Source organism: Pongo abelii, chromosome 6, assembly GCF_028885655.2.
Source record: "Pongo abelii isolate AG06213 chromosome 6, NHGRI_mPonAbe1-v2.0_pri, whole genome shotgun sequence".
In the NCBI taxonomy this organism is placed as follows: domain Eukaryota; kingdom Metazoa; phylum Chordata; class Mammalia; order Primates; family Hominidae; genus Pongo; species Pongo abelii.
In genome coordinates, this window is record NC_071991.2 from 150,254,010 (window position 1) to 150,270,267 (window position 16,258).

At 43.0% G+C, this 16,258-nt stretch overlaps 1 protein-coding gene across 5 annotated transcripts in view; it reads left to right on the forward strand.

Moving 5' to 3' along the window:
• The first annotated feature begins 37 nt into the window (after nucleotides 1-37).
• ACTR3B (actin related protein 3B) overlaps nucleotides 38-16,258 on the forward strand; it is a 1,031,695-nt gene continuing 1,015,474 nt past the window's right edge. For 2 of the 5 annotated variants that reach the window (XM_002818703.5, XM_054560038.2), the window contains exon 1: nucleotides 38-212. In XM_002818703.5, the coding sequence (XP_002818749.3) occupies nucleotides 169-212 (44 nt within the window). In that variant the 5' untranslated portion in view covers nucleotides 38-168. Of the gene's footprint in view, nucleotides 213-251; nucleotides 437-16,258 lie in introns of those variants that run through there. The other 3 variants (XR_008527331.2, XM_054560037.2, XM_054560039.2) reach the window with 2 other exon arrangements.

Genomic DNA, 16,258 nt, shown 5'->3' on the forward strand with positions numbered 1-16,258 from the left:
CCAACCGGGGAGTGACGTCACGTGTCGGCCGCCGAGCATCCGGGCTCCAGGCAGCGGCGCTGCGGAGGCTCCCGGGAGACGCGGCACGCGGGGCGAGCGGGCGGCAGAGCGGACAGCGGCGGGGCGCTCCCGGGCGGCCGGCGGGGCCGAGCGCCGCGCGTCCCGAGCATGGCAGGCTCCCTGCCTCCCTGCGTGGTGGACTGTGGCACCGGGTAAGAGCAGCTCGGCGCCCACCCCCGCTCCTCCGCGGCCCCGCTCCCGGCCCCTGGCGTCCACCTCGCCTGGAGGTCGAGCTGCGTCCGTCGCCCCGGGCTTGAGCCCCGCGATCACCTGGGCAGGTGGGGCGCAGGCCGCCGCTTCCCTCCAAGCCTTGCCTTGACGTCGTAAAACCCCGTCCTCCCCGCCGGGAAGGGCCACAAGAGGAAAAGCACGGAGGGTAGGGACGCGGTGCCCACTCTGAGCGAGCCCGGCGCTCCTCGCCTCCCCTGTCCACGTAGCCGGGCCCCTGGACCCGCAGCCCGGCTCCGGCCGTCGGCGGGGTGGACACCCTGAGGGACACCGGGAGCGCGGGTTCTCCCCTCCTAGGAATATTCGCCCGCGTGAGGCACAGATCACTGCAGATCCTTTAACGTCACTCACCTCCTAGCGAACGGTGTCCCTGCTTTCCAGCGTTCTCAGCACTGGCCCTCGTTCTGTCCCCGCGTGTGCGTGTCATTCCTCCTGGCTGAGGATTCTTTACCACCTACTTGTGGAGAGAACAGCATCGATCTCCCAACTTGATACCCTTTTTACTGCCCTCCCTGCGCTTTTCCAGTATGAAATGGCACACTCAGGCCAAGCTGTCGCTTTGGTTTGCATAGATTTGCCTTTTCGCTGAAAAATGATGTGTTTAAAAAGACTCCATTTTGGAAAACACCCTAAATTTGGGAAAGCATGTTTGTGGAATTGTGGTAGAGGTTTTTGTTTTTAACTTTTTGAGTGTGACCACTTCTTTCGATGCCGTTAAGCTATTAAAGAGAGTTCTTAGGAAATGCCCTGAAATATCGGTGGCCCAAGTTAGCTGGTTGTAGTAAGGTGATTGCTGAATCCACGTAGCTGGTAGTTTGGGAATACAAGCTTGCCTGCCTGCGTTATGGATGTAGTGCTTAGTAAAATAGCCTGGAAGTAAATTTGGTCTCTTACCGATTTTTTTCAAGAAGGGATTTTAATCATTTTTGCCACAAAATGTAACATGGCATGTTCACCTTACCCTTGATTCTTTTCTATAGAAAAATGCACTTGGTTTGGTTTCCTTGACAACCTTGTGGGGGTGCCTGCTTTAGTTTGCTACAGTCCATCTCCTACTGATAGTTCCTTCTTTTTGCTGCTGAAGCAACCAGTAGTGGTTGTGGACTGGAAAAATCCTCTTTGCTTGTGTGAATTCTTTTTGAAATACACGTCATATCAAGCTTTGTAGCTCTTTATTTTAGAACTTGCTTTTCTACCTAAAACACAAGCCAAAATCAGCGTTGTTGATACTACAACTCCGCTCCCTCAATTATTGACACCCTTATCTCATGCCCTCCCCCAATGGGTTCACCTCATGTCCCCTCAGGTCTGGTTGTGTCAAGAGTGAAACCAGTGGGTGAAAGTATTTTTCATTTCCACATTTGCATGTGAGATTTTTGCTTTGTAGTTTTAGTCTTGCAGAACTATTAAAATATAAAGGAATTCTTGGTAGTAGCAATAAAATAATGCTCACAGAGTTGTCATACCTTTAAGATTAGTAAGTCGTGGACCTTACTCATCTTTCTTGCTATAAATACCTAAAATGTCGTGCTCAGTTTTGACCTTTTGAGGTAAGTGATTAATGTAACTTGGCTAACTTGGAGATTCAACTTCTATAGATCATTGTTTCGTGGCCCAAAGTCATGCTTCAGAAGTTGGTGTCAAGACTTAGAAACGGTGGCAGGGAATCTCCATATGAATTCCCCATATCCAGTGTATGGCCAGAAGGAGCCTGAAGGAGCCCGAATTTACCAACTTGAGCACATCAGTAGTTCTTACATTTCCCAGAGAGCTAAAATGATTTTTGGATTTAGTTTTGCCTCAAAATAGGACAAAAAGTGGTAAAATTCAGATAAAAATAACCAAGCCAAAGGAAAAGAACGGACCTAGGAAGTCACCCTGAGCTTTAGCCCAGTGGCTGCTGAAGTTGGTCCGCACATTCGACCTTAGTCTTCCTGTCTGACATCATAAGAGTCATAGTTATGTAATTCCTGTCATCAGAAATCAAGAGAAATACCTGTTTCTTGGGTGAAAAAGCCTTTTTTTGTAGTACTAAATTGTAAAAACATTGAGCTATACATAGTGGGCACTGATGATTTATTGGACAGTGTGATAAACAGTATTTTTTGCAAATAGATTTCATCCCAGTGTCCTTGAACCCTCCTCAGGTAAAGCCCGAGACTGACTGAGTAAGCAGTGGTGTGCTGGAGGCCAGGGCAATATGGACAAAGGGATCTGCTGAGTCCAAAAATAAAGCTTCATCTATTTAAAGGAATGACTAGGCTGCGTAGTTTTCAGAGAATATTTCACAACTCCAGTCTCACTTCTCTGAGCCAAACTTTTTAAATGAAGTCTTTTGCATTTTTCAACTTATTTTGAAATAATTTCAAATCTACTGAAAGCTGGAAGAGAACAAAAAACTACTGTATACTCTTCTTCCAGTTTTACCAACTGTTAACATTTGCTTTGTCACTCTCTGTATGTCCATACATATTATTATTACTTTCCTGCACTGTTTGAGAGTAAGTTGCAGAGATCATATCCTTTTATATCAAAATACTTGAATGCGTACTTTCTGAGGACACATTTTCCCTTCTAGAATCACATTCCAATCATCAAAATCAGAAAATTTAACATACATACAGTAGTATCCTATATACAGTACGGATTCATGTCTTTTATGGAATGTCACCCATAAAAGACCTCCCCATCCAGCGTCATACATTTCATCTGGTGGGTGTCATGTCTTTTAAGTCTAATTTAATCTGGAATAATATCTTAACCTTTTTTTGTCTTTCAAGATGTTGGCATTTTTGACAGCCAGTTGTTACCTAGTGTTTCTCTGTGATAGATACAGGATATGCATATTTGTCAGGACTACCACAGAAGTCCTGTTGATCCTTCTTAGTGCATCCCATCAAAAGGCTTGAGATAGGAACTCGCCTCACTCTTGATGAAGTTCACTTGCATCATTTGGAGAGGGTGACGTCCACGAGGTTTCTTCACGGTTCAGTTACTATTTTTCTTTGTAATTGATAAGTCATTTGGCTGGGCACTAATTGATAAGTCATTTGGCTGGGCACGGTGGCTCATGCCTGTAATCCCAGCACTTTGGGAGGCCAAGGCGGACGGATCACCTGAGGTCAGGAGTTCCAGACCAGCCTGGCCAACATGGTGAAACCCCGTCTCTACTAAAAATACAAAAATTAGCTGGGTGTGGTGGTGTGTGATTGTAGTCCCAACTACTTTGGAGGCTGAGGCAGGAGAATCGCTTGAACCCGAGAGGTGGAGGTTGCAGTGAGCCGAGATTGGGCCACTGCACTCCAGCCTGGTGACAGAGTGAGACTCCGTCTCAAAAAAAAAAAAAAAAAAAGTCATTTGTGGGGAAATATTTTATGTAAGTACTCTATTCTTAAACTTTCACCCATTAGTTTAAGTATCCATTGGTGACTCTTGTTTTTTTTTTTTTTTTTTCCCAACAGAATCTTGTTCTGTTGCCTAGGCTGGAGTGCAGTGGCTCAATCTCTGCTCACTGCAACCTCTGTCTCCCAGGTTCAAGGGATTCTCCTGCTTCAGCCTCATGGGTAGCTGGGATTACAGGCATGAGCCACCATGCCCGGCTAACTTTTTGTATTTTTAGTAGAGACGAGATTTCATCATGTTGCCCAGGCTGGTCTTGAACTCCTAACCTCAAGTGATCCACCCGCCTTGGCCTCCCAAAGTGCTGTGATTACAGGCGTGAGCCACTGTGCCTGGCCCATGGGTGATTCTTGCCTGAATTACTTGTTATCGTGATGGTTGCACAATGGTGATTTTTGAACTTGATTATTCTGTCTCCATTTATTAGTTAACATTTTATTTTAAGGGAGAACTTATCCATAGGCCTCATTTGTTTATTGTCTGTATGAGTTGTCGTTCTGTTCAAAGAATGATAATCCATTATGCCGTCCTCATTGTTGTCAGTGGGTTATTATCTATTGCTTAAATTGTCCCAGATTTTGCCAAGTGAAGCTCATTCAGGCTGGCTCCTATGTTCTTTATTTATTTATTTATTTATTTTTTGAGACGGAGTCTTGCTGTGTCGCCCAGGCTGGAGTGCAGTGGTGTGATTTCAGCTCACTACAACCTCTGCCTCCCGGGTTCAAGTGATTCTCCTGCCCCAGCCTCCTGAGTAGCTGAGATTATAGGTGTACACCACCACGCATGGCTGTTTTTTTGTATTTTTAGTAGAGATGTGGTTTTGCCATGTTGGCCAGCTGGTCTTGAACTCCTAACCTCAGGTGATCCGCCCACCTCTGCCTCCCAAGGTGTTGGGATTACAGGCGTGAGGCACTGTGCCTGGCCTTCCATGTTCTTTAGACATGTCTTCATTTTTTGAGCATTCTGGCCAGGCGCGCTGGCTCAAACCTGTAGTCCCAGCACTTTGGGAGGCCGAGGAGGCGGATCACGAGGTCAGGAGATCGAGACCATCCTGGCTAACACAGTGAAACCCTGTCTCTACTAAAAAAAAAGAAATACAAAAAAATTAGCTGGGCATGGTGGCGGGCTAATTTTAGTAGTCCCAGCTACTCAGGAGGCTGAGGCAGGAGGATCGCTTGAACCAGGAGGTGGAGGTTGCAGTGAGCCGAGATCTCGCCACTGCACTCCAGCCTGGCAACAGAGCGAGACTCCATCTCAAAAAAAAAAAAAAAAAAAAAGAGATAAAGCAAGGATATCTTTTTGTATTTTTTGCCTGAGTATCTGTGGCTTAGATTTTTAGAAATGGGATTTCTGGGTCAAAGGGCAAATGCATATGTAATTTTGCTAAGCAGTGTCAAATTCCACTCATTAGCGTGCATTCTCACCAGTAATGTGTGAGGATGCCTGTGTCTTACAGACTCCCCAATAGAGCCTATTGCCAATTTGTAAAATTACCAACCTAGTATAAATGATATCTTAATGTCTTTGTTTTGTGTTGCTGTAACAGAATACCACACACCAGGTAATTTATAAAGAAAATAATAGAATGGTGAAGGTGACAGCAGTTAGTTGGAGTGAGCATCCCCCAAAGTTCTACAGTGTGGCCGAGGACCTTGATTGTACATTGTTCTTTATTTTACTTATTTATTTTTATTTTTGTTTTGAGACTGGGTCTTACCCTGGCCCTTTTTTTTTTTTTTTTCGGAGACAGAGTTTTGCTTTCCTTGTTCAGGCTGGAGTATAATGGCGCGATCTTGGCTCACCACAACCTCTGCCTCCCGGGTTCAAGTGATTCTCCTGCCTCAGCCTCCCGAGTAGCTGGGATTACAGGCATGCGCCACTATGCCCGGCTAATTTTGTATTTTTAATAGAGACGGGGTTTCTCCATGTTGGTCAGGTTGGTCTCGAACTCCTGACCTCAGATGATCTGCCTGCCTCGGCCTCCCAAAGTGCTGGGATTACAGCCATGAGCCACCGCACCTGGCTTTTTTTTTTTTTTTTTTAAATAGTCATTCCACATATTGTGAGATGCATTGTTACAGGAAGTCCCTTGCCCTCCCAAAAGCCACCCCACTTCTCTCTCAGGAGAATGGCCCAGTTCTCTCCTGAGTCCACAAAGGGGAGGTTACAGGATTGCTTTCATGTAAATTATATAATGCAACATTTAAAAAAATACTTTTTGTTTTATTTTGAATAATCAGCCATCATGGTCCCCATTTTTGTCCCTACCTTGAGGTGTATGAAGGCTTTTGGTCTCCCTGGGAGTGGGTGGAAGTGTGGAGGCAGCCAGGGGATACCTGTACACTGACTTGAGACCAGTTCAGTAAAAGTGCACACCTTAAAGAAAAAAAAGTTTATTTGGCTCACAGTTCTGGAGGCTGCAGTCTTAGAGCATGGTGCCAGCATCTAATGAGGCCCTGTGTGCTGTGTCATCCCATGGCGGAAGAAGGAAGGGCAAGAGTGGGTGAGATTGTGAGCACGAGAAAAGGCTGAACTTCATATTTTAACAACCCACTTTCATGATTATGATAATCTTTGCATTTATTTTTTTCTGTCTCTTCATTTCTCTAACTTTTCTCTGGGGTTTTGGTCTTTTGCTTCTGTATGTTTAGAAGGTCTTCATGTATTAGGGTCTGTTGGGGTTTTGCAGACCACTCCCAGTTCCAGTGATTTGCTAGGAGGAATCAGGACTACAGTGAAAATGTACAAAGCAAAAACAGCCAAGGGAAAAGACGTGGGATGGAGCCTAGAGGAAACCGGGGCAAGCTTCCCGAGTCCTCATCTAGTGCAGCCATGCAGGATGCACTTAATTCCTCCAGCATTAGGCTGTGACAACACGTGTGCAATGCTGTGTACCAGGGAAGCTCCTCAGAGACTCAGGGCCCAAGGTTTTCCCTGGGGACTTGTCATGCGGGCACCCTGTGCATAGCACATGCCAGAATTCCAGAGTCCCAGAAGGAAAGCAAGGCATTGGCATAAACCATGTTGTTTGCCACTCTAGGAGCAGTGAACTACTTTTAGCATTTAGGGAATGGTGGGAACATCCGAACTCCAAGATCCTAGATACCAATTAAAGGCCATTCCTGCAAGCAAGACTTTCTAAGAGACAGCAGTCTCAGGCCCATTAACTTTCTTCTGCACATAGGGAATATTAACCCTTAATGATACACGTTCCAAATATATTTCCCCTATTTATCATTTGTCTTTTACCATGCAAAGTTTGTTTTCTTTAGGCAATGGGATTTATTCATCTTTTCTTTATTGTTTCTAGATTTTGAGTCATAGTTAAGAAAGGTTTTTTTCATTCCCAGATTACATGGTGGTTTCTTTTTTTCTTTTTCTTTTCTGTTTTTTTGAGACAGAGTCTCACTCTGTTGCCCACGCTAGATTGCAGTGGCACAGTCTCCACTCAGTGCAACCTCCACCTCCTGGGTTCAAGCGATTCTCCTGCTGCAGCCTCCCGAGTAGCTGGGACTACAGGTGCATGCCACCACATCGGGCTAATTTTTGTATTTTTAGTAGAGAAGGGGGTTTCACCATATTGGTCAGGCTGATCTCGAACTCCTGACCTCAGGTGATCCACCTGCCTCGGCTTCCCGAAGTGCTGGGATTAAAGATGTGAGCCACTGTGCCCAGCTGGTAGGTTTTTTTTTTTTTTAATGGTTTCATTTTTTTTCATTTAAATCTCTAATTCATTTGGAATTTATCCTGAGATAAGGTATGAAGAATGGACCCAGTTGGATCCACTTTTGTGTGTGTGTGGCTATGGCTGTCCTGTTTATCTCAACATAATTTATGGAAAAAACCCAATGACTGGAGATGCTGCCTTTATCATGTGCTGCATTTGTCTATGCAATTGTGTTTCTTTCTGGATTTTGTGTTGTGTTGTGTTAGTCTATTGGTCTGTTCATAATAGCAGCACCACACAGTTTTAATTAGGCTCTTTAGAATGATTTCATTTCTAATGGTGCCGGCTTCACCTGCCCATCTAATTCTTTTTTAGGGCTTTCCCATGTATTTTTGATTGTTGTTCCTCCAAGTGATCTTTGTAATCAGCTTCTCTAGTTCCGGGAGAGAAGGCCTGATGGCATTTTTATTGGGATTTTATTAAACTTAAAAATTAATTTAATGAGCATCATCATCTTTATAATACTGAGTCTTTCCATCAAATAACATGGTTTATCTCTCCATTAGTTCAAGTTTATTTTGTGTCTTTTAGGAATATTGTGGTGTTTCTGCAGGTAGATTTCTTGTAAACTTTATTTATATCTATGTATTTGATTTTTTTTTGCTATCATAAATGGTGCCTTCTCTTTCATTTTATCCTGTTTTTCTTGAATATATGAAGATTGTTAGTTTTTTCATTCCTAGATTACATGGTGGTTTTTCATGGTAGTACTCATTTTATAACCTGCTGCTTTACAGAATGCTCACATTATTTGTATAAATTTTTCCCTTGATCCCTAGGGATTTTCAGATATAAAAACTTGTCATTGGGCCCGGCGCAGTGGCTCACACCTGTAATTGCAAGCACTTTGGGAGGCCGAAGCAGGCAGATCACTTGAGGCCAGGAATTTGAGACCAGCTTGGCCAACATGGCAAAACCCTGTCTCTTCTAAAAATACAAAAAAATGAGCTGGGCGTGGTGGCACACGCCTGTAATCCCAGCTACTTGGGAGGTTGAGGCAGGAGACTCGTTTGAACCTGGGAGGCGGAGGTTGCAGTGAGCTGAGATTGAGCCACTGTACTCCAGCCTGGGCAACAGAGCCAGACGCTGTCTCAAAAATAAAAACCAAAACCTGTCATTGGCAAAAGAGATTGTTTTACCTCTTCCTTTCCATTTTTAGGGACTCTTAACTGCTTTTTTATTGACACAGTGCAGAGGCCATTACCTCCAAAACAATGTTAATTTAAATCAGAGTGGAGTTAGTGGGCATTATTATTTTATCCCTGATTTTAGTGGGATAGTTCTGGTGTTTGTTTTGTTTTTTTTTTTCACTTATTGTGGTCTAAGAGGGTTTGCGAATGTTCTTTGTATTCATTTTTTTTGAGTCAGAGTTTCACTCTTGTTGCCCAGGCTGGAGTGCAATGGAGCGATCTCGGCTCACTGCAACCTCCACCTCCTGGATTCAAGCAATTCTCCTGCCTCAGCCTCTCAAGTAGCTGCAATTACAGGCACCCGCCATCACGCCCAGCTAATTTTTTATATTTAGTAGAGATGGGGTTTCACCATGTTGGCCAGGCTGGTCTCGAACGCCTGACCTCAGGTGATCCACCCACCTTGGCCCCTCAAAGTGCTGGGATTACAGGCATGAGCCACTGCACCTGCCTAGGAGATATAATCTTTATAAGTTCTGAGTTTAATGTATCTATATGAACTACCTTATTAATGATGTTATTTAGGGCTTCCAATTTTTTTTTTTTTTAATCGAGACCGAGTCTCCCTCTGTCGTACAGGCTGGAGTGCAGTGGCGTGATGTCGGCTCACTGCAACCTCCACCTCCAGGGTTCAGGCAGTTCTTTGCCTCAGCCTCCAGAGGAGCTGAGATTATAGGCACCCGCCACTATGCCTGGCTAATTTTTGTGTTTTTAGTAGAGATGGGGTTTCTCCATGTTGGCCAGGCTGGTCTTGAACTCCTGACCTCAGTGAAGTGTGATCCACCCGCCTGTGCCTCCCAAAGTGCTAGGATTACAGGGGTGAGCCACCATGCCTGGGCTCACATTTGTGTGTGTGTGTGTGTGTACCTAGTCTGTCATGGACTGAGAATGGCATACTAAGGCCTCCTATTATTAGTCACCTATTAAGGTCTCCTTGCATTTTCTGTAGGTTCTGCTTTATGAAAGTTGTTGCTGCCATATTGGTTATCTAGATAGAAATAACTTGTCTCTTCACTAGAGTTGTTGATTTAGCATATCAAGTAGGCTTCTAAATTGTTTTCTCAGCCGAGTTCTACTTTGTCAGATATCGAGATGTGTCATCCCTGCTTGCTTCTCCTTGTGTTTATCTGATATAGATATATATATATATATATTTGTCCATCCTTTTATTATTCTTTCTGAATTTTCTGTACCCAAAATATTGTTTTGCTTTTTAGTCAATGCGAAAATGTTGCCTTTTATTGGATGACTTAAGCTCATTTATACTCATAGATAGGTGATTTAAGCATATTTATATGTATTGATATGATTGATATATTTGGCCTCAGTTTTGCAATATTTACATATATATATGTATTTAAACATAATCTTTTGCCATGTAGTCCATTTTATTTGATTTATATCTTTTTTGGTGCACTTTAGGGCAGACTGTATTTTTGTCTAATGGTTATCTTATATATAGTCCTTTTATTTGTGGCTGTTTTCTGTTGGCTCCCAACTATGAGTAATTATGAAATTAGCTTGCATCTCTTCTTCCCCTCCCCCTTTCTCCCTTTCAGCATGATTTGTAAAAAAAAAAAAAAAAAAAAAAAAAAAGCCTTTTACTTCTAATTAATAAAAATTATTAGTAGTCAACAAATTTATTATATTTTATGTGCATTCTTTTCATGTTGCATTGGACCTGTATTGACAGAGGACAGAGCCATAAATTACTATACTCTTTCCCTTACAACTGCCATAAAAGCTTCATTTAGGAAAAGTTCTCTGTAGCATTGATTTTACCATATGTCTTATATCCTTTTCATACTAAAAGATTCTTTAATAGTTTATTGGGCATATGGTGCTATAAATATACATTCATGTAACACTACTTCCTGGAACCTCCTAAAAATGAACAAAACTAACCAAGAATAGAGAAGAAAACAGCTAAAATTCATATCACATTTTATGAAATTTCCAGTGAAGTGTGGATCCATTTGCAGGAGGATACTGAGATGTGGCATCCCCGCCCATCTCTGGCTGGTTGCAGGTGTCTAAGCATATGTTTCTGAAGGTACTACTCACAGTCCTTACAGCAGAGCTAGGAGCTGATGGATGAATAGGCCATTGCCAAAGAAGCATGTTCTGGCAGCAGCTCCTTTCCATGCTAAAATATAGCAGGGCATGCTGGGCTGAAAGAGGGGTCATGTAGTAATGGTGTCATTATGTTCTTTGACTTTGTTTCACGAAAGGAGAAAATCTGTGACGATGACCAGCTTATATCTGATCAGGAATTGCTAATATCTAAGATAAGGCATTTCCCCTTAAACCTGCCTGTCCTCCACAATGAACTTTGGAATTAGATATATGCCCAGAACAAAGGATTTAGTAGAATTAGTGGGAAAGTATACCCAAGTTCAGGCTCTGATTGCTCACCGTTCAGCCAATTCTTCTTCTAAACAACCAGAGGACTACACAGAGATTTCAAGATATTGTATTCAGTGTCATTGTAAGCAGGGCAAAGAGTTGTTGTAGAGCAAGCAGGTCCAGGGAGACCTGCACCCATTCAAAGCTGAGTGTGAAGCAGAATGGACCCATCATGGGACTATGCACAGAAAATAAGGAAGGAAACATAACAAGCAAAAATAGATGAAAAAGTATACTTTGGAAAGAGTACTTCAGTAATTAGAATGGAATTTTATTTTTTTATTTTTCATTTTTTGAGACAGAGTCTCGCTCTGTCCCCCAGGCTGGAGTGCAGTGGCTTGATCTCGGCTTACTGCAACCTCTGCCTTCTGGGTTCAAGCCATTCTCCTGCCTCAGCCTCCCGAGTAGCTAGGATTACAGGTGTCTGTAACCATGCCTGGCTAATTTTTATATTTTTAGTAGAGACGGGGTTTCACCATGTTGGCCAGGCTGGTCTTGAACTCCTGACTTCAGGTGATCTGCCTGCCTCAGCCTCCCAAAGTGCTGGGATTACTGGTGTGAGCCGCTGTGCCCGGCTAGAATGGAATTTTAGATAAAGCCACTTTGCTCTTAAATTTAGACAACATGAGCTCAATAAAACAAAAGAACAAAGAAGTAATTTTAAAAGATTAAAGAAAGCTAGAAGGAGGACATGGAGGTCAGCTGACATCCATAAGGAAAGACATAGAAAACTAAAATCATTTCAGGAATGAAAAGCATGTTGGAGGTTGCATGAGGTAGTACCAGTGGTTCTGAAATCGCTGATGTGAGGATCAACTTCCTGAAATTACATAGACCATGGTAGGAAAGAACAAAGAGGTCACGGTGATTAGAGAGAAGATGGAAGCTGTGGGAGAAGAGTCCAGAAGGGATCTACTGTAGTCAGAGCTGGTGTTCCTGACGAAGAGAACAAGAGTGTGTGGAACAGATGTAACATTAATAAATAAAAGACAAAGTTTTCCTGGAATATAATGAAAGATCATATAATATTAATATAAGGACTCACTGTGAACTGGAAAAAATTCACTGAGTCATCAAAATGGAAGTGTATCCTGGTTAATTTATAAAACCTGAAAGACAGGCCGGGCACGGTGGCTCGTGCCTGTAATCCCAGCACTTTGGGAAGCCGAGGTGGGCAGATCACCTGAGGTCAGACCAGCCTGACCAACATGGAGAAACCCCATCTCTACTAAAAATACAAAATTAGCCAGGTGTGGTGGTGCGTGCCTGTAAATCCAGCTACTCAGGAAGCTGAGGCAGGAGAATCGCTTGAACCTGGGAGGCAGAGGTTGAGGTGAGCCAAGATCGCGCCATTGCACTCCAGCCTGGGCAATGAGAGTGAAACTCCATCTCAAAAACAAAACAAAACAAATCCCTGAAAGATAAAAGAATACTATACATATTTAAGCAGGAAAAAAGCAAACAGGCCACCTATAATGGAAAAAATAAAATCACCTTAGTCTTGGGGTTTTCAACAGTGTAATGTGCCAAAAGGTGACGAAGCAATGCTTAAGAATGTAGGGGGGCTGGGCACAGTGGCTCATGCCTGTAATCCCAGCACTTTGGGAGGCCAAGGCAGGAGGATTGCTTGAGCCCAGGAGTTGGAGACCAGCCTGGGGAACGTAGCAAGACCCTGTGTCTATCCCCCTGCCCCCCAAAAGAAAAAGCCAGGTGTGGTGATGCGTGCCTGTAGTGTCAGTAACCTGGGAGGCAGAGGTGGGAGGATGGTGTGAATCTAAGAGTTCAAGATTACAGTGAGTTGTGATTGTGCCACTGCACTCCAGCCTGGGTGACAAAGCGAGACTCTGGCTCAAAAGGAAAAAACAAGAGTAGGGGAGTTAGGGCAAGAAGGAAGACAATGTGATTGGATTGAAATGTCATTAAAATGCAGCATAATAAGACATTTGCAAATGGGCAAAAGCTCAGGAATTAATGGCATTCATAAACCTCACTGAAAAATCTACTTGCAGATATAACCCAGCCAACTGAAAGATGAATCAGTGAGGGCTCCAGAAATAGAGAGGTTGAAGTATAAAGATACCAGCTTCAATAATTGAATAATCTTTCCTGGAGAAATAAGCCAGAAGGCAAAATAATTGAATAAATACCGACTCAACCTTAAAAATGTCAACACAATGATAACTTGCCATAGCAAAATTTCCTGAAAGTCAACAATATCGTGAGGGATTAGGTTAGGATTGGGCTGGGGAGTGGGAGATGCCACTGTGCTAATTGTCTTATCTTTCAGAATATGTAGTTAAGGAGTACTGTTTCATTTTTTGAAATTGATAAATTGAGAAGGCTATTATACTAAAAACAGACTTTGTATACCTTTGAAATGTAAAAGTAAAATTGAGAGGAAGAAAAGCAACCAAATAAAATTACGGAGTAAAAGGAAACAGGCAACAACAAGGAATAGTACAAAAGTTAAAACAGGAGTAGGACTGTTGCACACGAGACGACCTCACCTGGCATGGACTCAACTAAATTCACTTTCTGTACTAAACGAAAACTATGGTGGTTACATGTAAGTCAGTCATTCAGAAAGTAAAAGGATGGAAAAAAATTCAAAAAAGACAGTAAAAGAGGCCGGACGCGGTGGCTCATGCCTGTAATCCCGGCCCTTTGAGAGGCCTAGGTGGGTGGATCACTTGAGGTCAGAGTTCGAGACCAGCCTGGCCAACATGGCGAAACCCTGTCTCTACTAAAAATACAAAAATTAGCCAGGCGTGGTGGTGGATGCCTGTAATCCCAGCTACTCAGGAGGCTGAGGCAGGAGAATCACTTGAACCCGGGAGGTGGAGGTTGCAGTGAGTCGAGATCATGATACTGCACTCCAGACTGGGCAAGAGAGTGAGACTGTCTCAAAAAAAAAAAAAAGCAAAAGGATGGTTCAAAAATAAGCCAAACAAATGTACCGTAAAAGAAAGCATGAGTATTATTTGATTGCAAAACAAAAAAAATTAAATGAAACAAGTGTTTGTTATTTTTTTGGTTTATTTAAAAATGTTTGATTTTATCATTGTACTCTGACCCTGCCAGTTAACTGTGAGTGCAGAGAACCTTTGCTTTACACATTCCAGAAAACTTCTAGAGAAGCCTGAAGCCAGGGAGGAGCAAGTGTCCAGCAGTGTGGGGCAGGAGAAGGTCTTACCATGGCCTGAGTATTTTGGGCTGTCCGCACTTGCTCCTCAGCCCTCCGATTCCAGTGCCACAGGTACCTGGGCACCAACGAGTTCCAGAGCCTTTAAGGATCTAGGGAGTATGTTGGGCTCATTCTCAGCTCTTGCCCCTGCTGTCTTTCTTATATCTCTAAAGTCAGGTACTATGGGTCCTCAGCTTTTCAGGGCCAAAATCTTGCTGTTGTCACCTTTTCTTTTCTCCACATCCTCATGGTTTAATATTGCTTTAAATTTTTTGTTGTTGTTGTTTTTTGAGATGGAGTTTTGCTCTTGTTGCCCAGGCTGGAGTGCAATGGCGTGATCTCAACTCACTGCAACCTCCGCCTCCCGGGTTCAAGCGATTCTCCTGTCTCAGCCTCCCGAGTAGCTGGGATTACAGGCATGCGCCACCACACCCGAGTAGTTTTGTATTTTTAGTAGAGATGGGGTTTCTCCCTGTTGGCCAGCCTGGTCTCGAACTCCTGACCTCAGGTGATCCGCCTGCCTCGGCCTCCCAAAGTGTTGGGATTACAGGTGTGAGCCACTGCGCCTGGCCTAAACTTTTTTAATTTTTAAAATAATTGCTTAAAATTTTTTTTTGCTTTGGTTTTAGTGGGGCTGTGGGAAAGAGTGAAATTAGATAATACGTTTAGTCCATCATTTAAACAGTTAAAACACTTTTAAAACACTTTAACTGGAAGTCAGAGTTTACCTTATAATAATGTTCAGAATCCACAAAAGGGCAGTATGTTTTATGATCTTATATATACGAAGTAACATAGAGAAAAAAAAGTACTCAGAAGGAGAAATAGAAAATTTAAGGACAGGCAAAGATACTGGATTTGGATAAAATATTTAAGTTTGAACTTTATATATTGAATTCTTCGTTCTATAGAGACTGCTTTTCTATGCAACAAGCCAAGGAGCATTAAAAAAATTGGTCATGTAATTTACATTGCACAATATGGAGATTGTGCGTTGCTTTAAAACAATTGTTAGGGTCTGGGAACAATTTTACTTTTATCAAAACCATATTTAAACTGTGAAAAATCTTAGGAGGGTGTAGAGCTATTCTGATTGAAGTTTGGGGTTTGAGACTGGACCTCACCAGGGGTCTCAATCAAAAGAACTCGCAGGACACAGTTTGAGAACACTAGCCAGGCGTGGTGTCACGCACCTATAGTCTCGGCCACTCAGGAAGTTGAGGCAGATGATTGCTTGAGGCCAGGAGGTCAAGGCTGCAATGAGCTATGATTGCACCACTGCACTCCAGCCTGGGTGACAGAGTGAGACCCTGTCTCAAAAAAAAAAAAAAAAAAAGATGTAAAACACTGTTTTAAGATGTAACATTTCTACTTTCAAACATAAATTAATTGACCTTAGGGTCATTACCTCCTGCTTAAGACACATGGTTAGAAGAGGAGTTTCAATTATATATAAATATGTTGAGTCAACAATAGGTTAATTTTCCTGACTTTGCAGAACTGAAAAGTCTACATATTACTGCTGTCAAAAGATAGGAGCATTTAACAAGTAAAGTGAAAGAGTCTTCGTGCAAGGACTGTTTAAAATGTTTGGGGCAGGCTGGGCATGATAGCTCAGCCTGTAATCCCAGCACTTTGGGAGGCCGAGGTGTTCGGATCACCTAAGGTCGGGAGTTCGAGACCAGCCTGACAAACATGGAGAAACCCTGTCTCTACTAAAAATACAAAATTAGCTGGGCGTGGCGGCGCATGCCTGTAATCCCAGCTACTCGGGAGGCTGAGGCAGGAGAATCGCTTGAACCCAGGAGGCAGAGGTTGCAGTGAGCCAAGATCGCGCCATTGCACTCCAGCTTGGGCAACAAGAGTGAAACTCCGTCTCAAAAAAAAAATGTTTGGGGCAAATAATAATATATTGTATGTACAGAGAGAAGCATTGGAAAGATACATAGGAAGGTGGATAGAAGGCAGAAATGGGGTAGTGTAAGACTTCTTAAGGGATACCGTTTTATATTGCTTTGAATTTTGAGCTGTAACATATTCTTTGCTTAAAAGGCAGACGTGTAA